Genomic DNA, 27,028 nt, shown 5'->3' on the forward strand with positions numbered 1-27,028 from the left:
CAAGTACAGTGCGAGCGTGGATGTCAGACAATTTCAAAGTGTTTGCTTGACCAAAAAGAATCTAATCCGTGTTTAAATGAGTTGATGCTGGAGGACATTACTAGTGTTGCAGGCAAACTATATAATTGGTTTAATGTGTCAAATATGAGTCTGTGCTTGCAGAATACTTTCAGACCTCTCTAAAATCGTCTAATGATTTAAAAATGTGTATCTTATTTTATTTTTAAGGGCCATTTACTAGGAAATGTTGAAAATGAAGAAGACGAGGATCATGTTGTATTAGAAAGACCAATGGACACACCAGCAGTCGTAGGGGCTGTGTACAAGCAAAATACTCTTGGTAAGCTTACTACTAAACACAAATGCCACTATCTAATTTGATACCTAAGCCAGAGTTTTAAGTATTTTACCTGGTGTTCTGTATAAAGGTGGACAAGTCCACGCCAACAAAAAGTTGATTTGAATAAAAAGAGAAAAATCCAACAAGCATAACCCTGAAAATTTTATCAAAATCAGATGTAAAATAAGAAAGTTATGACATTTTAAAGTTTCGCTTAATTTCACAAAACAGTTATATGCACATCCTGGCTGGTATGCAAATGAGGAGACTATGATGTTGTCCACTCACTATTTCTTTTGTATTTTATTATATGAAATATGAAATATTCTAATTTTCTCCTCATTGTCAAGTGATACAACGATTAATTCCTCCCTGAACATGTGGAATTGGCATTTTGTAATACTATATGGTTCAGTCAAGTTGGTCCTTATAGCCAAATCTATAAGAAATGAAATATTGTATAATTCAAACAATAAAAAACAAAAGAAATAATGAGCGATGGACATCATCGACTGACTCACCTAGTTGTGCATATCACTGTTTTGTGAAAAATAAGCGAAACTTTAAAATGTCATAACTTTCTTATTTTACATCCGATTTTGATGAAATTTTCAGCACTATGCTAGTTTGATTTTTCTCTATTTATTCAAGTCAGCATTTTCCTGGGATGGACTTGACCTTTAAACACAAATGCCACTATCTAATTTGATACATTAGCCAAACTTTTAATTATTTTACCCAGTATTCTGTTTAAGTTAAACACTTAACCATCTTTTTCATTCAGTTGTCTTTTTGACTAAGTATTTTGCTCAGATCTCTGTCAGCCCATTGCACGTACATGGACCTTGCTCAAGTCTGGTGTGTGTGAAGTTTACATGTATGTACATGTATACACGTAGTCAAACATGCTGCGCACAGGCAGACACATAAATTGAAAAATCTTGCAAAAGTGATTCTTATGTTATAGTCACAGTATGTAACTTCATTTTTGCTTTTTATATACTTTTCTGCCATACACAGGATTTCAGTTAAATTAAAATAGAAAATTAATTTGATTACAATTTCAAAGTTTAGGAATTAGAGTAACGTAATATCTTTTTTTTTACTTTGCAGATTACACACAGTTGATGATTTTCGTCTAGAATCATTCATACAGCATGTAAGCATGTGGTGATCATTTTGTTAGTCTTCTCAAATTCATTATGTTTTTTTTTATTTGTTGCTCTACTCTATGCTGATTGTATTTTGTAGGTAACTATGAGCTTGTAGAGTTACCAGTGAGGGAAGGTCCGGGTGAAGGAGGAGCGGCAGTCAGAACGCAACCGTCGGAGAAAGCAATGGTAGACAAACTGATCCAGGAGTATGGTTTTAATCAGTACGTCAGCGATAAGATATCATTGGACAGAAACATTGCCGACCTCAGAAGTCAACAGTAAGTAATAATATGTTTTTTTATATTTTTGTGGTAGAATATATTCCTCATAAGATATGCTCTGCTCAAGCATAGACTAGTATGCTATAGAATGCCTCCATTAGAGAAAGCAGTGGTTCATCAACTCGTCTACATGTGTGGTTCGTAAAGCAGTTTGTAAAGTCACGCAATTCATTGCTATACTATCCAGCTTCAAGAATATGGCAATTAAAATCTATGTATCAATTCACCTAGTTTGAGAGTATAAACCCTGAAAATAAACACAAAATATTTTGACAAACACATTTAACATGAATACATCCTCACCTTTCACATTATTAGCATTATTTTACGGTTAAATGAAATTTTATCAATAATTTTGGGGTCTTTTGGACATCGTTTTCAGCAGTTAACAATTTTCGCCTATCCGCCATTTTGGATTTCAAGACCACGATATCGTGCTGTTACATATTTGAACGTAGAGAGGAGCAACACACGACCGTGTTGTTCAAATCAAACGATGTGTGCTTGAATGTATTCGATAAGCTCAACTCCGCCCGGCCCGCGCTTGGCCAAGGCAGGATATGTTACGGGCGCGAGGGGGTTCGATCGAGTGGGATGAAGTCGAGTGCAGTCACAATGTGTGAATTGTCATGATTGTAGCGAAGTAAGGTCGTGTTTTCTGGGGTTTTGTGGCCATTTAATATTCATATTTTGTTGAGATTTTTGAGTAATTTCTGTTGCTATTCTGTGTATTTTGAGGAAAAATATGTTTTCTGTGATTTTCCGTTTGAAATGACACTTTCCGTTTCAAAAGGCCCTTTCCGTGAATTCCATCCGTTTTCCGCAAAAATCACTGTCCCACCTAACTGAGCCAACACCGGTTAGGTGGATACCTTCATTGATGGGATGGATTCTAAGGGACGTCCGACAACCTCGATTTCTTTCACTGTTAGAGGTGAATGGAATACATTTCTGTTTGTGTCTGCTGCATGTCCAAAGTGCTCGTGGACGTGCTCTCTTTCAGATTTCGGAATGTCCATTAACGCAAAGAGAGTAGACATGCGGTGGCGGTTCTTTGTTGCTGTTATGTTCTTCGTCTTACTAAGCTGAAGCTTGTTGCAAATCGCATGAACTGCGTGCCACAGGTCTGTGATTGTCGAATGAGGAAGTGTTGGTAAAGAAGAATTTGTTTCTGGTGTTGATGTGTGTGTCCCGTCGGCTCTGTGGATCACATAGGAAATCTATGCCTACGTATGTGTCTCTTGGAAAGAGGACAGGCACAAGGTTCTTCACACCCTTTCCACTCATGTTATTTTGAAATTTGCTTAATGGGTCTTGTCATTTGCATCCAGTTGGTCCTTATGTTCTTTTTTCCGAGCCAGACTCCCTCCTTGGCATCCTTCCAGTTTTGAACCAGCAATCTGGCTGGTTCACCTCCCATCCTTGTGTTGTAGAGTGTGAGACGGCACAAGAGTAGGTCTCTCAGTTTCATATATTTACGGATATCGCAGAACTTGAAGTTATCTTCTACCAGTTACTCTATTAACTCAAGTGTGAAATGTCAGAACCTTTTTAGGTCTCGTTCATCTGGCATTTTGACAGGCCTCCTCAATTTTTACTCTCTTCTTTGATTCAAGTGGTACATGGCATTGCCGAAGAGGTACATTTCATTTAGGTTCAGCATGGCCAGGAATTTGTCTATATTTTACTGCACAGTCGTCTTCATCTTGGATTAGATATGTCCCCTTAAGGATTTTGCTTGCATTCTTGATCAGGTATGATGATATCAACCTAATTGTTTTCCAGTCTTCTTAGGATTTATGTATTTATTTATTTGCCTTCTTGACCCAGGGTAGTCTGTTCAGTGATTAAAAAGAACCAGTATTGGGATTCAGCAGAAATCAAGGAAAAATTATAGGTATGCATTTCTTTTCTTATTTTCTATTATTTTTTTCCCTTGTTCTTGATATTCTCCTTCTTCTGTATTGAAAAAATATATATGATATATAATGATTCAAGTTCACACGGTTGACTGTAGGTTCGCAGATTTATTGCTACTCAGAGTTTCACACAACATACGTGAGGTGCGATCATCAGGCAACTGATAAAGCTTTTCAACAATACCATTGAACAATGCATTGAATTGGCGTAACACCATAGCACGCACATAGTACGCTCAGGATTACCAGGTAACCAGTGTGCACTGAGTGTTTTTCAGGCTTGTGCGTGGCAAGCGATGGACCACTTGATGGTATACGGCGTGTTGCGTCATTTCAGGTCCTAAATGAATTTCGACAGCTCCGTGCTGTTCTGGTACCTTTCGTGTCAGAAGGATTGGAGGTGGTTATTATATCTGGACTTGAAGTGGGGCTCTGTGAGGCCAATGAAGGTCATTCTCCTATCTGGGGCTGTTACATTGGTACATGTAGCAGTTTCCTTGGAGAGGGCAGAGTTATTTGTTCTGGCAGTTGCATGTTTTATTGTTTGATTTTTTGTCTACCTTCAGGGCTTGCTTGTTGCGAGTTTTGATGATGCTGGCGATGTTCGGCATGCAGCTGTAACTCACTTTTAGCGTGTATCTACTAAAGATACAATTGAGTTCAGATCTATTTGGAAAGTGTTTGATGACCAGCTGTAGGAAGATGCAGCCGATATTGGTTGAAACATTCTTGCTGAATTGCTGGTTGAACCAGGTTATGTTACACTGCCTGTTTTTGTCTCACCTGCATAGCAGAGTGAGACTATAGGCGCCGCTTTTCCGACGGCGACGGCGGCGGCGACGGCGGCGGCGGCTTCAACACCAAATCTTAACCTGAGGTTAAGTTTTTGAAATGACAGCATAACTTAGAAAGTATATGGACCTAGTTCATGAAACTTGGCCATAAGGTTAATCAAGTATTACTAAACATCCTGCCTGAGTTTCATGTCACATGACCAAGGTCAAAGGTCATTTAGGGTCAATGAACTTAGACCATGTTGGGGGAATCAACATCAAAATCTTAACCTAAGGTTAAGTTTTTGAAATGTCATCATAACTTAGAAAATATATGGACCTAGTTCATGAAACTTATACATAAGGTTAATCAAGTATATCTGAACACCCTGCATGAGTTTCACGTCACATGACCAAGGTCAAAGGTCATTTAGGGTCAATGAACTTTGGCCGAATTGGGGGTATCTGTTGAATTACCATCATAACTTTGAAAGTTTATGGATCTGATTCATGAAACTTGGACATAATAGTAATCAAGTATTACTGAACATCCTGTGCAAGTTTCAGGTCACATGATCAAGGTCAAAGGTCATTTAGGGTCAATGAACTTTGGCCAAATTGGGGTATTTGTTGAATTACAGCCATAAATTTGAAAGTGTGTTGGTCTAGTTCATAAAACTTGGACATAATAGTAATCAAGTATCACTGAACATCCTGTGCGAGTTTCAGGTCACATGATCAAGGTCAAAGGTCATGTAAGGTCAAAGAACTTTGGCCACGTTGGGGGTATTTGTTGAATTGCCATCATATCTCTATAAGTGTATTGGTCTAGTTCATAAAACGTTGAAATAAGAGTAACCAAGTATCACTGAACATCTTGTGCGAGTTATAGTAGTTTTCAAAATCAGCACTGCTGCTATATTGAATCGCGTGATGCAGGTGAGACGGCCAGAGGCATTCCACTTGTTTCTTTTTTGTCTTGGTTGGTCATTTGTGTAGGACAGGCTTTCTGCATATCCACTGGATTTCAGGGCGTTGTCATACATCGGAGCAGCTTTCTTGAAGGTCTCTTCATCACAGGAGATATCTGATATTCGCCTGCTTATAGAGGCTGGGAGGTTCTTGGTGATTGATGGTGGGTGGTTGGATGTTTGTGGATTTACATGGGTTGGCCATTTGGTCATTTGGCTTCCAGTACGGGTAGTACTTGCCGTTGTTCAAGTTGAGGGTGAAGGTATATAAGTATATATTCCTTGTTCCTTTGAGGAGTCAGGTACAAACATGTATAGCAGGAGCGTTAGTGTCTCGTTTGTTTCTCAGTTTTGACTTCTAATTGTTATATTAGTTTCAAATCTTATTCGATCTTGTAATTCGTGCCATGAAATCCACATTTCATTGTTCGAAATAGTATGAAATGAAAATTTGCCTTGCCCAATTGATCATGGGTCAGACAGCCGCTGTGCAGCACCAGATCAACAAGGCTCTATCCCTTTAATTGTTGAATGCCAAACAGGGAAGCAGCAACTCCCACCTTTTAATGTCACTTGGTCTGATGCGGCCAGGGTTTGAACCCCTGACCTCGCTGGTTGTGAGACGGACGCTCTACAGTACCAACTGATCCAACACACGGGTTAGCCAACACATTGGTTATATTGCATGTGTATTCATTACATATGTTTGTTTGCTATAATTTGTATTTTTACTTAATTTATGAGTTACTGTTTATCACTTAGAAGCAAAATGTAAATATAAGCAAGCACTATAAATTTGAACTATTACTATCATATGGTCGAATGGCCAGTGGACGTTTTTTTGTCTCGCCTGCATAGCAGAGCGAGACTATAGGCGCCGCTTTTCCGACGGCGACGGCGGCATCGTCAACATTGAAATCTTAACCAAGGTTAAGTTTTTGAAATGTCATAACTTAGAAAGTATATAGACCTAGTTCATGAAACCTGGACATAAGAGTAATCAAGTATTACTGAACACCCTGCCTGAGTTTCGGGTCACATGACTAAGGTCAAAGGTCATTTAGGGTCAATGAACTTAGACCATGTTGGGGGAATCAATATCGAAATCTTATTAAACCAAGGTTAAGTTTTTGAAATGTTGTCTTAACTTCGAAAGTATACGGACCTAGTTCATAAAACATAGAATAGACATAAGGGTAATAGTGTATCACTGAAGATCCTGCCTTAGTTTTAGGTCACATGATTAAGGTCAAAGGTCACTTACGGTCAACGAACTTTGGCCATGTTAGGGTTATTTGAGGAATTGTCATAACTTTAAAAGTTTATGGATCTAGTTCATGAAACTTGGACATAAGAGCAATCAAGTATCCTTGAACATCCTGTGTGAGTTTCAGGTCACATGACCAAGGTCAAAGGTAATTTAGGGTCAACAAACTTTGGTAATGCTGGGGGTATTTGTGGAATTGTCATAACTTTAAAAGTCTATAGATCTAGTTCATGAAACTTGGACATAAGAGCAGCAGTGTATCCCTGAATACCCTGTATGCATTTCAGGAACATGGCCAAGATCAAAGGTCATTTAACGGTCAATGAACTCTGGCCGTGTTGGGAGTATGTGTTGAATTGGCATCATAACTAAGGAAGTTTATGGATCAAGCTCATGAAACATCGACATAAGGATAATCAAGTATGAATGATTGTTTTGCACATGTCTTAGGTCACATGATCATGGGTCAAAGGTCGTATTGGGTCAATGGGCATAATATTTTATTATCATATTAGTGTTTTCTTCTGTGAATAATATTCATTAGCTATTTTCAAAGGAAGCACTGCTGCTATATCGCATTGCGTAATGCAGGCGAGACTGCCAGAGGCGTTCCACTTGTTTAATGTTTATCTCGTGTGGGCCTATGACTGAATGGTGTGAAGCTCATTCATGAAAGTTTAAGCAAGTTTTATGTACATGTATCTCAGCGATTATATTTATAAATAATTTATCACAATAATGAAAAATAAAAATGTTGATGTTTCCCAACATTCAGTTCAGTCTGGGAACCTGTCCCGAAATAGTTGACCCATTTTGACAGACTGGACTCAGCCGCCGGGTGTATTTTCCACAGCCCCCTTCCCCCTCCTCCCCCCTCCCCCTCCTCCCCCCTCCTCCCCCCTCCCCCTCCCCCTCCTCCCCCCTCCATCCCAAAGGGCCTCAGGAAATTAAAACACTCACATTTCCAGCTGTTATCTGAAAGCAATATTTGTGGACAAGATATGGTATTTGAATAAGAGAGGATCTGTCAATGAAAGTAGGCTACAAATTCAAATATATGTGCAATGTTTGGTTTACACAGTATGCATAAAACCTCTTGGTTTGATGTCCAGATGGCCTTTTTTTTTCACTTTATAGGCTAAAATATTTTGGTCCTCATTTCCTTTTGCATGATTAAAACCGGAGCTGGGTTTAATAGCTAGGAAGTCTAATGACACAAGTAGTAGTTTTCAAATTAGCTACATGTATAATTATACAAATTATCAAGGTTTTTATGTGCTTCCCCTTTTCAGGTATAAATCAGGTTTTTGTGACATGTTTATTTTAAAACAAATTTGTGGCATTCCTAAGTTTCATTATTAAAATGGTGATCATAAATTCACAAACAAAGGCATTTACGGTAGGTTTTCCGGTCCAATTTCATCAGAGTGTCATTTAAATTAATGAATGGGCGTTCAAGTTCATGAGATTTTTGTAGACTGTCTGCACACATGGTTCATTTTAATTTCTTCAGCATTCAATCCAATTTTTTTATATAATTCCTTTAAATTATGTAGAAATTCATTCAAATTAACGACCCAAAGTTGTCATTTAATTTCGCGCCGACTTAATGGTCATTCAGTTTTGCCCTAAATACTATTTTCAATTTCATTTATAGGCACACTTTCCACTTTAACTTCCAAATTTATTCAGATAACATGTTTCTTTGTTTATTTTTATTGCGTTATATTTTCTTTTTCAAACTTTATCTTTCTGTTTTTTTCTAATCCTTTAATTTTATTCCATACTTCATTACATACTTAAATTATATAACACTTACAGGATAAACTATTATTCTTTAAGTAGGACCTAATTTGTGAGTGGATTGGTTCCTTATGGTGTTTTATTTCCTTTCATCTTATTCTTTTTTTTTCCACTAAATTGTGATTTACATGTATATCGTGTGGGGAAGGGGTTAGATTACTTAGATACATAGTATTGTCCATAGTCTACGGTTATAAAAGTGGAACTAAAACAAGCTGTTGCTCTGATGGTAGTTTGTCAGATGAATAGTAAATTTCATTAAATGGTAAAATTAAATCACATATCTATACTTATTTAAAAGCAGTAAAAAAGGAAAAACACTGCCCATATCCTGTAAATGATTGCATATTCATGAATTTGATTTTCTAATCGTTTGCAAATAGGGTGCCAGAGCAAATTTGAAAACACTACTTGAGCAATTTTAATTGAAGTGAAGTATTTGGCTTTTTAAATGATGATCTCATAGGTCATACAAATCCTTTTCAAATTGATTGTTTTAATCATTAAATCAGATGAAATTTTGACAAACTTGGACAGGAAAACCTATTTTCAAACATGAACACAAGATCTGTTCTAAACCGTTAAACGACTTTATGATGTTGTAATAAATGTGTTTATGTTTGTCGTCTGACAATTTGTCAGATCTGACAACTTTCTATGTTTATGATTGGCCGAGAAGCAGTTCTTACATTAACTGTCGGATAAAACTTCCACTATCTAGGTGTGATAAAGTTTGCACCATAACACCACATTGCTCTTTTTAGAAAAAATGCCCACCTTTTTAAAGGTCAAGTCCACCCCAGAAAAATTTTGATTTGGATAAATAGAGAAAAATCAAACTAGCATAACGCTGAAAATTTCATCAAAATTGGATGTAAAATAAGAAAAATATGATATTTTAAAGTTTTGCTTATTTTTCACAAAAACAGTGATATGCCCAACTCAGTGACATGCAAATGAGACAGTCAGTGATGTCTCTCACTTATTATTTTTTTTTTTTTATTGTTTGAATTATACAATCATTTTTACAGATTTGACAATAAGGACCAACTTGACTGAACCATGTAAACAATGCTAATTCCACATGTTCATTGGAGGAATTGATCGTTTCACTTGACAATAGGCGGTGCTGCACCATCCCGAGTTTGCTCAATCTAGAGATTTTAGCCCAATCGGCCCTCTTCGCGATTAATCTCAAGAAACCCCGTCTCCACCATCGCAAGAAGAGCGATTCCTGCTCGAGCGAGGCATCGATGCATTATGGTCTGACGCCGTGAATAAATAATCCCTATTTTGCAAATAACCCAAATTGACTTGGGATTGCAATCTTGAGATTAATCCTACGAACTAGCGCGATAATTGCGTCTCCATTGCAAATAATCTCGAGATTGTTCAGATCGGGATAATTTGCCGGATCAGAAATAGCGCGCTAATTTGAAAACTCGGGATGGTGCAGAGGGCCCTATTGAGGAGAAAATTAGAATATTTTATATTTCTCACAATAAAATACAAAAGATACAAAGAGTGGATGACGTCATCAGTCTCCTCATTTTGATACTGACCAGGATGTGCATATAACTGTTTTGTGAATTTAAGCAAAACTTTAAATGCCATAACTTTCTTATTTTACATCAGATTTTGATGAAATTTTCAGTGTTATGCTTGTTGGATTTTTCTCTTTTTATTCAAATGAACTTTTTGTTGGGGTGGACTTGTCCTTTAAATCTGATCTCTCCTTCAAGTTGAGCAAAACATTGTATACCTTGAAATTTGAAGTAAAGAGGATCGTGTGAAAGAGTGTATGATCATTTCAAAACATTTGTTCTGCCTCAACAAAGGAAACATAAACTCATCCTTAGACGAAATGAGGTTAACCAAACTGGTTGTTTATTTATTCTTCTTTTTTTTTAAATTTCATTTCTATTCTATTTTCATAGGACAGCCCTTTCATACAAACATACAGTGAAAGTAGCTTAACTGGAGAAAAAATTGCAATGTAATAATATTAAGAAAAAAATGAAAAAAGGGAATATATAAAAAGGAAGGGAATACCAAAAACAACTGGTAACAAGGAAACAAAATATAATGTAGCCCAACCTACTTTTGATTGAACCAAGTGATTATGACTAAGTGAGATGTTTTTGTGTCTATCTTCCTAAGAAGTTTCATGAGGAAAATTGCTCCAAGGTTTGGGGTTGGAATTTTTTCAGGCTGCCTTCTCCAAGACAGTTGAATGTATTAGAGGGGTAATATATTGTCAGTAAATATTATGCTTTGGGGCTTTAGAAGGGACTTCAGGTGTTTTGACATGAGACTGAGAGGTAAGTAGGTCACCAAAATATAAAGTTCAAGAGGTGGGGAAGATTTGTGAAGAATGAAATGAGCCAAATACATGTAGATGGCAAACTTGTTTTGAAGACCTGAGGAATAAAGAGGAGGGAGGGGGAGGGGAAGGCAAGGCAATTGCCTTGAAGGACATGTTTGAATGTTGTAAATCTTCCTTCCGATAGAACAAATCACAATATGATACATTTTGTATGAAGGAAACATAATATATTTATAAAATAAAGGATAAACATACATGTAGACAATGAAAGTGGAAAGGCACCAGTGACTTATATACAGGGAAAGCCAATACAAATATATTTTGAACAGGATATAAAGTATTGATGCTTAAATTATTGATTGATTATTCCTGGAAAATTTGAAACAGAGTCTACAACCTACCGAAGGTGTAGAATGTGACACATATTAAGTTTTTGAATTAAAGGCTTTAAATGTTATATTCAATAAATTTATCTGCTTCAACCTTTGTAACGTTACACTGATTGAAATTTACATAGTCCGGACTGCCGCCAGTCTAACCTTCACTTGTCTTGTCATTCTTTTGGGAGTGTGAAGTAATGATCGAAGTGAAAGATAACACACCAATTCACCTCGGGGAAATTTAGTGCCATTCCGTATCCATGGCGATGGCATACATCCTTGTGTGTTTAGTAGCAGGGAATAAAATGCTCAAGGATGCACTTGTCTTGAGTACATCAATTCAGGGGTGTTTGTAAAACAGGAGAGCTTTGTTTAAGAAGATGGAAATAAAAATGAAAGCCTGGAGGAGGGTTGATTAATTCAAGAAGGAAGGAGATATTTGAAATATATGCATTGTGTTGTTGGTATCAGTGGCGTTATGCACCCAACATTTGAGGGATACTTATGGAGAATTGCATGAAATCTATAAAAAGTTGTAAGCGAGCAAAAATTTTGACATATTTAGTACAAAATAATCAAAGTTTGTGATAGATTTTTACGTAATATACAGAAAATAATATAATATTTCACCCTTCTCTCTTTTTTTTTTTTTGGTCTTGAAAAAATTGCCCCCCATCTGTTCGCCACTGGTTTGGATCATAAAAGTGATGTTCTTTAGAATATGATGAGTAAAATTGCCACTTAGATGTGGCCAGAGTTTAATGGGCATTGCTGCCTGCATGGATGATTCATAACTCCCATCTAGATAATTAATTGTACTGATATTTTAGCTTGTCTCCTTTCTTCTCTTGTTCTCCAATGTACCTTGAAACAAACACAACCTACTTGTAGGTAGCGAACCATTATACTGGTAGGTCTATGGCAAGGAAAAGTGCTGCTGCCACTTTCAAATGAGTAATGTTATAGCTTACATGCATAGCATTGGAATGAAGAATGATTAAAGATTATTAGGGTGGGGTGTGGTTAATAGTTTTATCCAATTCCTACATGTATATTATGCTTTTTTTATTATTAGCCTAATATTGAATTTGATTGGTTCTCTTTTTCTATGGATGAAAGATATTCTGTAGTGTCAAACAGCCAATTCTTGCTGCTTCGATATGTTCCAAGTATTGAAACTATCAAATAATACCCCAATCCTGGCTGAGCTACATACCATACAAATGTATCCAAACAGGTTAATCTATTTCTTCTTTCTACATGGTAAGTACTATCTTCTACTTCTACTACAACTTTCAATAACAAAAAAAAATATGAATGCAGCTTTATTTATGTGCACAATTTCTGTAGGCACTGTAAAAAAGGTCTGTGTTGCCTTTTATCCCAGGAATCCTCAGCAACCTTTGACAGTGGCTACCCACATTCTCAATTCTCGCTACCCCAAATAGCGATTTCGCCGAGATCCGGGAAAATCCCTGTAACGCGCATTGCATTATGGGATAGCTTTTCGGTATTACAACTTCCTGTTCGGAATGCACTGTCTTGCCATTCAGATCAACAGTGCCGTCATGCACAACAACACAACGTCGCTTTCATTCGGAAAGTTCGTGATCACAACCCTCTTTCACGATACACTTTAACGGCCTTTTCTGCTCAAGTCACTAATTCTGCCCGTGACGCTTTCCATTGCACGGTATTCCTCTGTCAGTTAAGATTTTTTAAGTTCCGAAACTGATTTTTTATCCATTTTGTGGTCGACGAAAAATTGAACGGAATGAATGATTTTTATATTTAGCGTCTAGTCGAATACGATCGTGATGTCAGGTGTGGTGGAAAACTCAGTATCGCGAACCTCGCGCGAGCATGACTCTGAACCGGAAGTGGTGATGACGACCCGACGGAGTGAAAATTATCTCGTCTCGCGCATTATGAGATTTTTGTTCCTATTTGGGGTAGCGAGAATTGTTTTATCAAAGCTCAAAGTGGAGGAATTACTAGGGAAGTATACTGGGCAGGATTCCTGCAGAGATATGTGGCTTGGACTTTTATTAACTTGCCTTTATCTGAGCTGCAACATAGGAGCTACATTTAAAGGACAAGTCCACCCAACAAAAACTTGATTTGAATAAAAAGAGAAAAATCAAACAAGCATAACACTGAAAATTTCATCAAAACCTGATGTAAAATAAGAAAGTTATGAGTTTCGCTTAATTTCACAAAACAGTTATATGCACATCCTGGTCCGTATGCAGATAAGGAGACTGATAACATCATCCACTCTTTATGTCTTGTGTATTTTAATATATAAAATATTCTAATTTTCTCCTCATTGTCATGCGAAACAAAGATTAATTCCTCCCTGAACAGTGAAATTTGTATTGTTTTAATACTGTTGGGTCCAGTCAAGTTGGTCTTTATTGCAAAATCTGTAACAAATGAAATATTTTATAATACAAACAATAAAAAAACAAAAGAAATAGTGAGTGAGCACATCATCGACCGTCTCATTTACATGTCACTGAGTTTTGCATACAACAGTATTTGTGAAAAATAAGCGAAATTTAAAATGCCATAACTTTCTTATTGAACATCCAATTTTGATGAAATTTGCAGTGTTATTCTTGTTTGATTTTTTCCTATTTATTCAAGTCAAGATATTTCTGGGGTGGACTTGACCTTTAAAAGATACATGTATAATGGATTATATTCTGCCAGAGGTGCTCATTTACTTCATGTTGAAGAGGTGGCAAATCACCTGGTTCACCTCTCACAATCTGCCTACTGCCTAGAATTCTGTGTGGAAATTCATTTTAGAAATTTATACTAAAAGTTTAGTATGCAACTAAATTATTTAATGAACATAAAATAGATCAAGGTCAGGGCAAAAATAGGTGGGGGCTCGGGGCGATATCAACCCCAAAATGCTCAAAGAAACCCTGAAAATTGAAAAAAGAGCCCTTAAAAAATTCCCATTCACTTCCATGTTAAAGCTTAATATCTTTTAGGGCGCAGGTTGTGGAAAGTAGTCCCCGAAAATATATATTTTCTTCTTGATTAGGTTGTATACCAAAATGGTTTGAATGTTTGTGAAGCTTTTACATGTATCGAATTTGGCATGGATGTAATACAAAGGAAGTGACCTCATAAGGTTCACTGTTAAAAAAATAAAAGTATAGATGTTTAGTAAAAAGCAAAATGTGAAGATGCCATTCCATTTTCAGCCACATGATTTACACTTATGAAGAATTTCCAACAGAACAACAATAGATTCTGGCATGCTTAACAGTTCAAATACACTCTGTGATTGCTCATTTGTCTATTAAACTAGTATGTCTCCAGGAACAATATTTTAGATTATTCAAAATAAAACTCATTGAGAATGTGGTTAAAGACAGTCCTTTTTTAATTTATGCAATTTGTGATTATGATGATGATGATGGTAATTATAGTGATAATGATGATTATGATAACAATGATGAAAATGTACACATTTACAATACTCTTCTTCCCCCTTTTTTCTACTTTTTCTTCTTCCTCTCTAATATCATTGTATTGTTTTTATCACTGTTATTACTACTCTTATTGTAATTATCCTTTAAGAAATTAGAGGGTTAATTTAACAATATTTTCCACTCATTTATTTCCCAGATGCAAGCACTGGCAATATCCCGAGACACTACCCACCACCAGCGTAATAATAGTATTTCACAACGAAGGCTGGTCCACGCTACTCCGTACAGTTCACAGCGTGTTCAATCGTTCACCGCCACAGCTGTTACACGAGATCATTTTAGTGGATGATTTTAGCACAAAAGGTTGGTATATGGCCGCTATGTAAATATGCCCTGGTTTTTTTAATTGATTGGTAATTGATTTTTTTATTTAACAGATGACAGGCTGGTCATTTCACAGGAAGTATATTTCACATCCAGAGGGAGGGGGGGGGGGGGGGTTAATGGGAAGTATGGGAAATGAGGAGGAAGTACAGACCAGGCATTTTAATATTTTAATGACAGGCCCCTTTTCATAGGGCTTGTTTTTATATTACAACATAAAAGAAAGGCACCCAAAATTTCCAAGGCCAATGATATGAGCATCTAGGCCATATTCTTTGATTATTAAAGTACGTTCCACAGTTAAAGTGAAATCCATGTCATTTTCACCAAATTTTGCACATAGATACTTTAGAACCTGAATATTCGAAATATGCAAATATTAACATGAGTCCATGTGCTTGATTTTTGTCTCACCTGCATAGCAGAGTGAGACTATAGGCGCCGCTTTTCCGACGGCGGCGGCGTCAACACCAAATCTTAATCTGAGGTTAAGTTTTTTAAATGACAGCATAACTTAGAAAGTATATGGACCTAGTTCATGAAACTTGGCCATAAGGTTAATCAAGTATTACTGAACATCCTGCCTGAGTTTCATGTCACATGACCAAGGTCAAAGGTCATTTAGGGTCAATGAACTTAGACCATGTTGGGGGAATCAACATCAAAATCTTAACCTAAGGTTAAGTTTTTGAAATGTCATCATAACTTAGAAAATATATGGACCTAGTTCATGAAACTTATACATAAGGTTAATTAAGTATCACTGAACATCCTGCATGAGTTTCACGTCACATGACCAAGGTCAAAGGTCATTTAGGGTCAATGAACTTTGGCCGAATTGGGGGTATCTGTTGAATTACCATCATAACTTTAAAAGTTTATGGATCTGATTCATGAAACTGGGACATAATAGTAATCAAGTATTACTGAACATCCTGTGCAAGTTTCAGGTCACATGATCAAGGTCAAAGGTCATTTAGGGTCAATGAACTTTGGCCAAATTGGGGTATTTGTTGAATTACTGCCATAACTTTGAAAGTGTGTTGGTCTAGTTCATAAAACTTAGACATAAGAGTAATCAAGTACCACTGAACATCCTGTGCGCATTTTAGGTCACATTCTAAGGTCAAAGGTCATTTAAGGTCAATGAACTTTGGCCAAGTTGCGGTATTTGTTGAATTACCATCATAAGTATGAAAGTTCATGGATCTGATTCATAAAACTTGGACACGAGAGTAATCAAGTATCACTTAACATCTCATGTGACTTTCAGGTCACATGACCAAAGTCAAAGGTCATTTAAGGTCAATGAACTTTGGCCATTTTGGAGGTAATTATTAGATTGCTGTTATAACTTTCAAAGTTTATAGATATAGTTTATAAAATGTGGATATATGGGTAATCAAGTATCACTGACTTGGACCATAGGTTAATTAAGTATCACTGAACATCCTGCCCGAGTTTTAGGTCACATGACCAAGGTCAAAGGTCATTTAGGGTCAATGAACTTAGATAATGTTGGGGGAGTCAATATCGAATTCTTAACCTATGGTTAAGTTTTTGAAATTTCATCATAATTAGAAAGTATATGGACCCAGTTCATGAAACTTGGCCATGAGGGTAATCAAATATTACTGAACATCCTGCCTGAGTTTCAAATCACATGACCAAGGTCAAAATTCATTTAGGGTCAATGAACTTTGGCCAAGTTTGGGGTATTTTTTTTAATTACAATCATATTAACTATGAAATTTTATGGATCTGATTTATAAAACTTGGACATAAGAGTAATCAAGTATCACTTAACATTCGTGAGAGTTTCAGGTCACATGACCAAGGTCATAGGTCATTTAAGGTCAATGAACTTTGGCCATGTTGGAGGTAATTATTAAATTGCTGTCATAACTTTCAAAGTTTATGGATATAGTTTATGAATTGTTGTATGGTATCATTATATGAATGTTTTTTTTCTTGTGAATAATTATTTCAATTTCTTTCTTTCTTTGTCATTATTTTAAAACCAATTACAAGAATACATTATAGTACTATTTTTCATTTGTTATATCAGGTATACATTTCATATTTTACTATATTTATTTATGCTTATCTATGATAACTTGTATTGTATAATATTATTGTTTGTATTGAGTTGTTGATTTTGTTGAAAATGTGAAATGTTGATATGAATAAATCTTGAACCTTGAACCTATTTTATAGTAGTTTTCAAAGTCAGCACTTCTGCTATATTGAATTGCGTAATGCAGGTGAGACTGCCAGAGGTGCTCCACTTGTTTTTAATATGCAACACTGACCATATTTTCATTGTGACACTGTAGAACATCTGAAAGAGCGTCTTGAAGACTACATCCAGGAAAGCAGGTTTGGTGATAAAATGAAGCTGGTGAGGAACTCGGCTAGAGAGGGCCTGATCAGGACCAGGATCATAGGAGCCCGCCATGCCACGGGAGATGTGCTGCTGTGGTTGGACGCTCATTGTGAAGTGGGGATCAACTGGCTACCTCCTCTCCTCACTCCCATCGCCGTTAACAGGTATGTCAATGTTGAAGTTTGGATTGGGCTTTAATGTGCAAAGGAGATGACTTTTCCTAGTTGAGCCAGGAATACTGTGGCTAGATGCTCATTTTGAAGTGGGGATCAACTGGCTACCTCCTCTCCCAACCCCCATCACTGTTATCAGATATGTTATTGTATTGTAATGATCTTGCTGGAAAGAAGCTAAAATTTATTATTCCCAATATAGGTGGGCTAGTGTTTACAGCGGCGAGTAAACTGCATGTTTCGAGGTCACTCTTGATAAGAGGGGAGGCAATGAAGAGTATTTCATCAGCAAGAAAATTGCAAAAAACACTATGGGCTCTCCCCATGCCAAATTCTTTCCATGGTTTTCCTGAGCTGATGTGCTTCGAACCAACCTTATTCTTTTTTGGTGTCACTTGTGTTTGGGATGCAAAACATGAACTGAATCACACTCCCCTCTGGGTCTTTCTTTAAGATATCCAGGGGTCTGTTGCATAAAGAGTTAGATTAAAAGCATCTCCAAAAATCAATCGCAACTTAAATTGTAACTGAAGAAATTATTAGGGGCTTGCGCATGATTTTTCGTGTTGCGTTTGAATGCAAATCTTTCTGCAACGGGCCCCACGACATGATTGATTTGGGGTTTTAAGAGACTACAAGAAGAGAGATTTCGTCCTAACAGGTTGCCCCTATTCTTGAATATGAGTTGTTCTCTTATTCTTTGAGTACCAGGTCCACTCCAAATCAACTTGATTTGAATGAACAGAGAAAAATCAATCTGCCATAGACTTAGAATCAATATCAATCATAAAGTTGTGTGTATCTTCATGTAACAAAGGAACTAATTCATTTGAGATAGCAGTGTTCTGAGACCTGCACTATATTCCTTTTAACTCCCACCAAAATGACTGGATCGCTCATCCTTATCTGCTTGGTTACAATTGTGCCGTAATCAGTGTTGGGTTCGATGTATGAAGTTGGAATAACTCTGTGTGCTTATAAAATATGGGGGTGGGTACCATTCTGTAAAATGGGATTATCAGTTAGTTTTGTGACCTTTGTGAATTGATGATTGAATGAATGAATAATTGTTTTGATTGATTGATTGATTGATTCAGATTCATCCATTCATCCATCCACCCAGCCATCAATCCATCCATCCATCCATGCATCCATCCATCCACCCACCCCCCATTCATTCATCCAATCATCCAATCATCCATCCTTCCATCTGTCGGTCTATCCATCCATGAATAAATGAATAAATACACTAATCATTTCATTCCTTTATCAGGACAACGGCAGTGTGTCCGATCATTGATGTGATAGATAACATGGATTATAGGGTGTATCCACAGGGTACAGGTGATCAGGATAGGGGTGGCTTTGACTGGAGTCTCTACTGGAAACATCTTCCTGTACCAGAGTTTGAGAAACGCAGGAGACAGCATCCTTCAGAACCCTACAGGTAATCCATCTAGAATTACTTGATGAAGATATACTTACTTTAGTTACTTGGATTTACTTGGATGTAGAGATGTAAAGCTTGTAGCTTATTTGCCCCTCATCACGTTGGATAGTCTCTGGTAGGGTAGATCTGTTGAAGATGTTCATTATAATTTCTTTTTCATTACTTTTGAGTCCAGAGGAGTGATAAGTTGAAAAAAATATCTCAAGTCATTTTGACACAATTTTTTTTAATGGAATGTGTTCATGATCATAAAACAGTATTTTAAAATCCACTTGTGCTATAATGCACTCAAGTGTAATGAAGTTCAAGCTGAAGTTTCTGTTAGGATTTTCCTCTTGTAGTTTGAGCTTGTTCCCAATGCTTGCCTGACTTGACAGATATTTAAAATTTATTGTCTTTACATTGAAAATCTACTAATGGGGCATTGCAAGATATGTTCAATTGTAAATCAATTCTAAATCTCTAAGTATAATGGGGCATTACAAGAAAGTTGATTTGCAATTGAATGCAGATCAGTCACAAATATGTGTTTAATCAAAGGAATTAAACATAATTTTCTAGCAACATACCATGAGACATAATTGTGTAATGGTCCAAGTGCTTTAAATAAGTGAAACTTGATTGCAATTGGGTGGATGCATAATACTGTGCGCCATCTATCTGTTGGCAGCGGACAGGCCAGTTTTAAACTTTTGGGTCGACATCATGGTGCAGCCAGTGCATAGTGCTGGTGTGAAGATGCTTAAAAAATGAAAACCATATATGATAAATGGAGGAAGAATTCACCGAAAACGGTCTAAATTTCCTGAAGAAATCTGCAGCAAATTTCTCTCCCACCTCCTAGATCCTGGTAAACAGCATAAATTTATGCAAACTGGCTAACCCGCATCGGTCATACAGCATAATGCACTAGCGCACTCAGCAGATGCCGACTTTTTCCCATAATGCATTGCAAATTTCGGCCTGTCCGCTGCAACTGATTGGTGGTGCACTGTATTGTGAATCCACCGAATTGGAGTATCCTTGAGAGGTAAAAAGTTGATATTGATCTTAGTTTGAAAGTGGTGAAAGTAATGACATTATATACGCCTTGGCCTTGGAGTTTTCTTTCAAACATTTGTGAAATAGCTTCTGTCGTAGTACATGAACAATTCAGATTTTCATCTTTCTATCTGTCTGGTTAGGTCACCAGCAATGGCAGGAGGACTATTTGCCATGGACAGAAAATATTTCTTTGAACTCGGTGCTTACGATGAAGGACTTGAAATCTGGGGTGGAGAAAACTTTGAACTATCTTTTAAAGTGAGTGAAGATTCCTTAAATTGATGGTCCGGGCTGAAAAAAATTATATCTAAATGAATAGAGTAAAATTTATATAGCAAAATGCTGAAAATTTCATCAAAATCGGATAACAAATAACAAAGTTATTGAATTGTAAAGTGGTCCTTTAATGGACAATGAATTAATTCAATTCAATGTTATGTAAAGTTATTGTCATTGTTAAAACTAAAACTACATGTACTGCAGGTGAATGAAATTTTGATAATATGCGTGTTTATCAAGTAATACCCTGTAAATTGATACTTTGAATTGAATAAAGCTTCATTGGCAAGATACCGTCTGTGTATTGTGTGATCCCATTTAAAGTCTGCAAGTGTCATGGGTCACGTACACAAAAAGTTTGTGCATACGACATCAAATCTTCATTTGACATAACAAGAGTTTAGGAATGATATATATATTGGGGAATGATTTCAACTTGTGTGTTAGAGAGCCCTGGGGGCTGTTTTATAATGCCTTATGATTATATGGTAATGGGAGCTTTGTTCGTTGTGGTAACTGCCATGGAAACCTTGATCGTGATAAGCTACTGAATTCGTGTTGTGAGTTAGCAACACTTGGAGCCATTTTATTAAGCTGTTCATAAGTTATGCATGACTTTATGCATGACCCTTATGATGATCCTTTCTTGTGCTAATTAATATAGCCATGTGTAGTTGACTTGGCACTTTTTCCAAACTTAATGAACAGCTTTATAAAACGACCCCTTGTTTGCATCTCTTTCTTTGCTTAGATTTGGATGTGCGGAGGGTCGTTATTGTGGGTACCTTGTTCCAGAGTTGGTCATGTCTATAGGATATTAGGGAAAGTCCCCTATTCAGCTCCAAATGGAAGCATGCTTATACTCAGTGAAAGGGTGAGTATTTTCAAAACTTATGTACATCAGTTTTTGAAAAAAAAACACTCAAGAAAATATATTCTTCTTGAGACTGTCATACTCATGATCCTGAGTCAATAGAGTTTAATAAAATCTTATCTTGTTTTATCTTGTTTTAACTTGAATTTGATTTCCAGGTAAATAGAAATCAGTATTTTATCTTCCAGTTCAGGGTAAGAATTGCCATTTGACAGACCCTGCATGTATTATATACAGACATTGTGTTTATCCCCTTTTCCCTACATGTTTATTATTTATTTCTGTACTTCTAATGCCATCATTAAATACCGCCCTGTATTTATTTTTAATACCTGTTTGCTCTTTGACGCAGGAAAACCAGTAAGAACTTCTTCTATCATTTTAGTTTTGATATCTTTTATAGTTTGCAAGATATGAGTTGAAGTACATTACTTCATGTATTTTTATTTTATTTCTAATTTTTTTTATGAGAGCACCTGATAAATCATAGATATTGATTACCTCTGATGGATTTCCCTTTATTTTGGTGTAGAATTTACGGCGTGTGGTAGAGGTGTGGTTTGACGACTACAAAGAGTATTTCTACAGGAGCAAGCCAGAGTCCCTACTTGTGTCAACAGGAAATATAGAGAAACAGCTTGCATTCAGGGAAAAGTTTAAATGCAAGTCCTTTGGTTGGTTTATGAAAGAGATTGCACCAGATGTCATAGAGAAATACCCTCTGCCTCATGCTAACAAATTCTGGGGAGAGGTGAGTGTCAACCATCCATTTCTGCACTTACATCATTAGGGTAATAGGATGGCAAGGGGAGGGGTTTGTGAATGATTATTTCTTAAATACCACATTTTCATGAAGTAGTGTTAATTTTTTATTCAGTATCTTTCAGATGTCAGCAAATTTTTATTTGCATTCAATGCCACTAATTACTTTTCATATAATTTCCTACATAATTTTGAGTCATCTGTGAGTTTTTTTCTGAAGTAAAGATTATCAAGTATGTACAATTGTTCTTTAACAGACGCATTAAATGCAATTAGGTTAAATAAATGTAACTGGTTCTTTGCCAGCACACTAAGCCGAACCAGTTTTCTTAATCAACACCGTAGTAGTTTACTTACGGCTACACACATATTTTTGTAAAGCTTTTCCCCCAAAATTGTGTGCATTATAGATTCATTGAATCATATTTATTCTGGGTTCTTACTTGTGTATATTAATTAATTATTGTTTTTTCATATTAATTTCAGTTTATTGTTTATTCTATGGCATTTTTGTATTGCAATATTGAAATCTATATATTGCATATATTTACATTTTACAATATATGTCCTGCCTTGACTTTTTTTTGGTATGAAATGTAGAAATAAATTAATCAAACAATTACTTCTAAACTGAAACATAGGCATCAATATCTCCTAGATTTCACCATCTTCTATTCTATAAGCATTTCGTAGAAACTCATAAAGTCACATCATTATCTCTTTCTTTTCAACCAACAGATTCGAAATAAAAAGGGGGCACACTGCGTCGACTCGATGGGGTCAAAGGACGGTGGGCGTGTGGGGATTTCATACTGCCATGGGGCAGGAGGTAACCAGCTGTTCCGGGTGACCGATAACGGTCAGCTGCGTATCCATGACCAGTGTGCCTATGACCATTATAAGGAGGTCAGGTTAAGAAGATGCGGTGGCTCAGGCGGAGGATGGTCCTTTGATGAGGTTAGTTTCAGGGGAATCCCCTTACCTCTGAATTATAATGCTCCTGGGTAGATTTTGGGGTCATTAGATCAAAGGTCACAATGGTTTACATATGCATGTTTACACATGTGCATTATGATTTTCTTGATACAAATACCCTTTCACAAAACAAAAATAAAACAATATTGTGAATTTTGGTTTCTGAATTATGTTCATCTGATCTTTACTTTAAAAAAATAGGAGTGCTTGGAAGTATACTGTGTATATTTTATATCTTGGCAAATATTGTGGTATGAATGTTGTAGAGAGTAGAGGACACTCTTGGTATTATAAGACTACATATGAAAATGAAGCACAAAATGTGGCACCATGGGTAAGGATCCAGAGAACTATAAGACAAGTTTGTCTTGAGCTGGTTTTGATCAAAGACGCTTTCAGAATCATTATCACTGGAGGATAAACATTCTGGACAATACTTTCTGAGGTAGTCTTGAAACTGCAATTACACTTTAAGAATCATGTCAATATTGTTTCTTGCTTCCTGTTCGTTCCCCTACAGTCAACGGGTCTTTTACATCATGCAGGCACAAGCCAGTGTGTGGAACACAAGCCAGGGGCTAATGAGATCATACTTGCCAAATGTCTATCCTCAAAACCAAGTCAATTATGGGAAATCAGCAGTAAACATCTCAGGCATCATTAACCCACAGCATCTCATTATCCGCAAACGATAAGACGTCAAACTCCAATTCTCTGACCGTTAACGCCTAATCTACGATCATCACGGGGTATTCATATCCGGCTAGTTGTAAGATCTCCTGAGGATGCTGCATGGGGATCGTACAATTTTGGTATGGATTCATGATCACTGTAGAGTCTATGTTTTTCTTTAGTGCAGAAAAAAATCAAATCGTAGAATTGTAGCCCTTAAATACATTGTAGGCGCATTGTACGATCAGCGAAGTTGCATCATATGATCAGTGCAAGGGCTTGGTCTATGGTTTAGCCGCCCTACAATCAGTATAGGGATATCATACGAATCCTTGTAGGCCTCTGTATGGCATTGCCTTTGGCCCTGTAAGATACCCTACATAAGATATTCTCCATTGGTTAAAATAATGTAAACACAGAAATCATAGCTTGTAGCCACCTGCGATGCCCTAAAACAGTCATACAATGATCGCAGCAAATGTGAATGTAACTGAATAGGTTACTATGTTGGAGCATAGAGTTCCAAAGCGATTACACGTTACTCTTTCTTCCGGAAGCATAATGAACAACTTCCACAAGCTAAATTGGTGGGTATCGATCTACGTTGGGTCCAAGATGCAGTCGTATGAATACGGTAAGTATCGGACTATAAACCGCACCTTTTCCTCGGCGGGCAAGAGCCAAAAGTCGGGGTGCGATTAATCCACAGAGCTAGGTCTGAGCCGAGCCAGACTCAGCCTGAAAATAAACCAAGACCACTACCAGTTTACAACTCGTCGGGTGGCCAAGCGTAACCGCTTGGGGCAATGTCGTTTAGAGGGGTACTAGCCGTGGGTAAAAATGGGAAGCGACTCTGACTACTGGTATCTTAATCAATAAATGTCCATCTAAGATTGATTGCAGTAACAAACGCACCTACCTTCATGAACCTGAAATTGATTTTATGAATAGTGAGAGTTTATTGTCATTGATTCACAGTGAAAAAGTTCAGACATTCGCCAATCGACAGCACAGCGCAGCCAAATGAGACCTGCATGTTTATTGCAACGTCGACGTAAGCTGGCTCTATTCACCTAACCATGGCAGATAAAAGGGATAGAAAGTCAGTTTGATTACTTTTTTTTTGTGTGATTCATCCGAAAATGATGGTGCGGTTAATTCACGAGTGGTTTATAGTCCGATACAGACCCTACTTAGCCCCATTGAAATCGGTGTAAATTGGTCTTGTTCAAACATTGTTGAACCAGCCAATAAACACTGATGTTACTAGTGCCTAGCAGGTTTTCATTTATTCATTTCATGGACCACCATGCACCAATTTATATCAAATTAGTTGTGTGGAAGATTTTAATCATACTCTTTTGAAACATGGTCACAAAATTGCTGAAATGCACAAAGTAAGATTGATGACGTCACATTTTATTGTAGTAGGTATTTCAATACCACATCGGGGTCAATTCTGATGGCTTGCATCAGCATTTTATTATTGCTTCTCTAAGTCACAAAAGAAGTGCTAGAGGTTATGGGTTCAAACTTTTCCCCTGATGATTAAAGTGTACTTGCTATCAGCATCATGCTCTAGTTTTGCTGATCTAATAATCATTTTCCTGCCTGAAAAGTCATTAATTAAAAAACCATTTTTAGAAAATCTATGCTTTTCATCTAATGCCAAAAAATTGTTATTTTCAACTCAATTAAGTTGTCTTTTCAAATATTTTTGTAACGTTACAGATAATTCACTATTTTTTATTTGATTTTACTCTTTATGAATGTTGCTATCCAAATGGAGTTTGATTAGTGGTATTTATCTAAAAACTAGTTTTACTTGTACACATATTCTGAACTCTATCATCAGCATCTCTTTTTCAATTAAATATTTCTATTTTCTTTAGTAATTTTAATATTTTTAAGAAAGTGCAATATTCATTTAGAGAATTTATCTCTGAGATGAAGATTATTTTAGGGAGTTTCATTCTATGTACTATGCGATGCTTGTGAAAGCTTGATATTTTGCATGTATGTGTATTCAGTTTTGTACTCTTTCGCAAGTGTAGAGCTTGAACATCATGCATTGCTTTTGATGCGAAATCAAATATAATGTTTCAATAGGTTATGACATGTTAATATCTTAATATGGTAACTTCACTGTATTGCCTAAAAATACTTATATTGTTGGTAACCATCATTTAAAGTATTGCTGTTATAAAAAAAAAATTATAGAATTTTGATAGTCTAGTTACCGATGAATTTATCTTATATTACAATGGAGATGAAATTTTTTGAAAATGCAAGTCCAAGAGTCTCAGCTTGATCTATTTTCATTTTGTTTGGTTAGAAATAAGAATTAATGCATTTTGAAATTGATTATTATAATTGTATTTGTGTGACATTTGAAGTTGTGGTGGACAAAATTGATACATGGGTTTGATTTTGATTTTTAGAAGTAAACATCTTTAATATTATTCAATCTTGATGTAGCATGTCTGCATATCATTTCACTGCAGAAAAAAGAATGTCCAAAGATATGGTAAATTATGATATGCATTTTTCTTGCCAAAGTATAAACCCCAGTTGGCAGAATTACGAAACCCAAAGACTGGATATTTGTGTATTTTTGCATCATCTATTGAAAAAAAAGAAAAAATGTCCTTGTCAATCTGTAATCATATTATTGTTTGCATGATCGGGGGGGGGGGGGGGGGCATTACACAACAAGTTATGATCGAAGACAACTCCAAAGTCAAACGCAATATGATCTCTACCAACAAAACGCTTTTGAGTTGTGTTTAAATGCAACAAATTTCTGCAACACACCAATGAGAGCATTTCATGAAAGGACCTGTTGGACGTTTTATCCGACACGTCTCAATTTATCCGACAGTGCTTCTCAGCCAATCAAAATCAAGGAAAGGCGTCAGATCTGACATCTTGTCGGACAAAAATATTGATGAAACACTCCCCTGGTGGGCGTTTCATGAAAGTTGTCAGCACTGACTAAAGTGCCAGTGCTGACAATAGTGAAATCCTTGCTTTTGATCGGTGAGAAATTCTGGCCTCTGACTGTTACTATGGTAACTGTCAGAGAAAGTAAACTTTGTCAGTGCTGACAACTTTCATGAAACGGTCCATAGGAGGGTGTTGTTTCACAAAGAGTAAAGTGTGACATAGAGTCAAAGACCCGTATTCTGAACTCGGGTTTAAATTAAACCCTGGTTCAAAGTTGTTGTTTAACTATGGAGAGCCAATTGGGGCACGAGCCCCTTACAGTAAACATTCAATTTATTAACTCAAATGACGCTCAAATTGTTCATAATTGTCTGGGAATGATAACTGAAGTATTTTTCTTTGTTATGAAAGCAAATG

At 36.5% G+C, this 27,028-nt stretch overlaps 1 protein-coding gene across 1 annotated transcript; it reads left to right on the forward strand.

Annotated features, from left to right (window-relative positions):
• The first annotated feature begins 230 nt into the window (after nucleotides 1-230).
• Nucleotides 231-27,028, forward strand: LOC129264469 (N-acetylgalactosaminyltransferase 7-like). Its single transcript, XM_054902353.2, has 10 exons — nucleotides 231-340; nucleotides 1,592-1,772; nucleotides 14,863-15,029; nucleotides 17,387-17,600; nucleotides 18,883-19,056; nucleotides 20,244-20,361; nucleotides 21,134-21,256; nucleotides 21,789-22,007; nucleotides 22,757-22,975; nucleotides 23,514-27,028. The coding sequence occupies exons 1-10, from the start codon at nucleotides 292-294 to the stop codon at nucleotides 23,655-23,657; spliced, it is 1,608 nt and encodes a 535-aa protein (XP_054758328.2). The 5' UTR covers nucleotides 231-291; the 3' UTR covers nucleotides 23,658-27,028.

This window comes from Lytechinus pictus, chromosome 7 (genome assembly GCF_037042905.1).
Source record: "Lytechinus pictus isolate F3 Inbred chromosome 7, Lp3.0, whole genome shotgun sequence".
Classification (NCBI taxonomy): Eukaryota; Metazoa; Echinodermata; class Echinoidea; order Temnopleuroida; family Toxopneustidae; genus Lytechinus; species Lytechinus pictus.

Bases quoted from the DNA above. Each gene is read 5' to 3' on its own strand.
- LOC129264469 (XM_054902353.2), top strand. From the start codon at position 292: ATGGACACACCAGCAGTCGTAGGGGCTGTGTACAAGCAAAATACTCTT. The intron at 341-1,591 runs GTAAGCTTACTA...TGTATTTTGTAG, and splicing joins GTACAAGCAAAATACTCTTG to GTAACTATGAGCTTGTAGAG. The intron at 17,601-18,882 runs GTATGTCAATGT...TTCCTTTATCAG, and splicing joins ACTCCCATCGCCGTTAACAG to GACAACGGCAGTGTGTCCGA.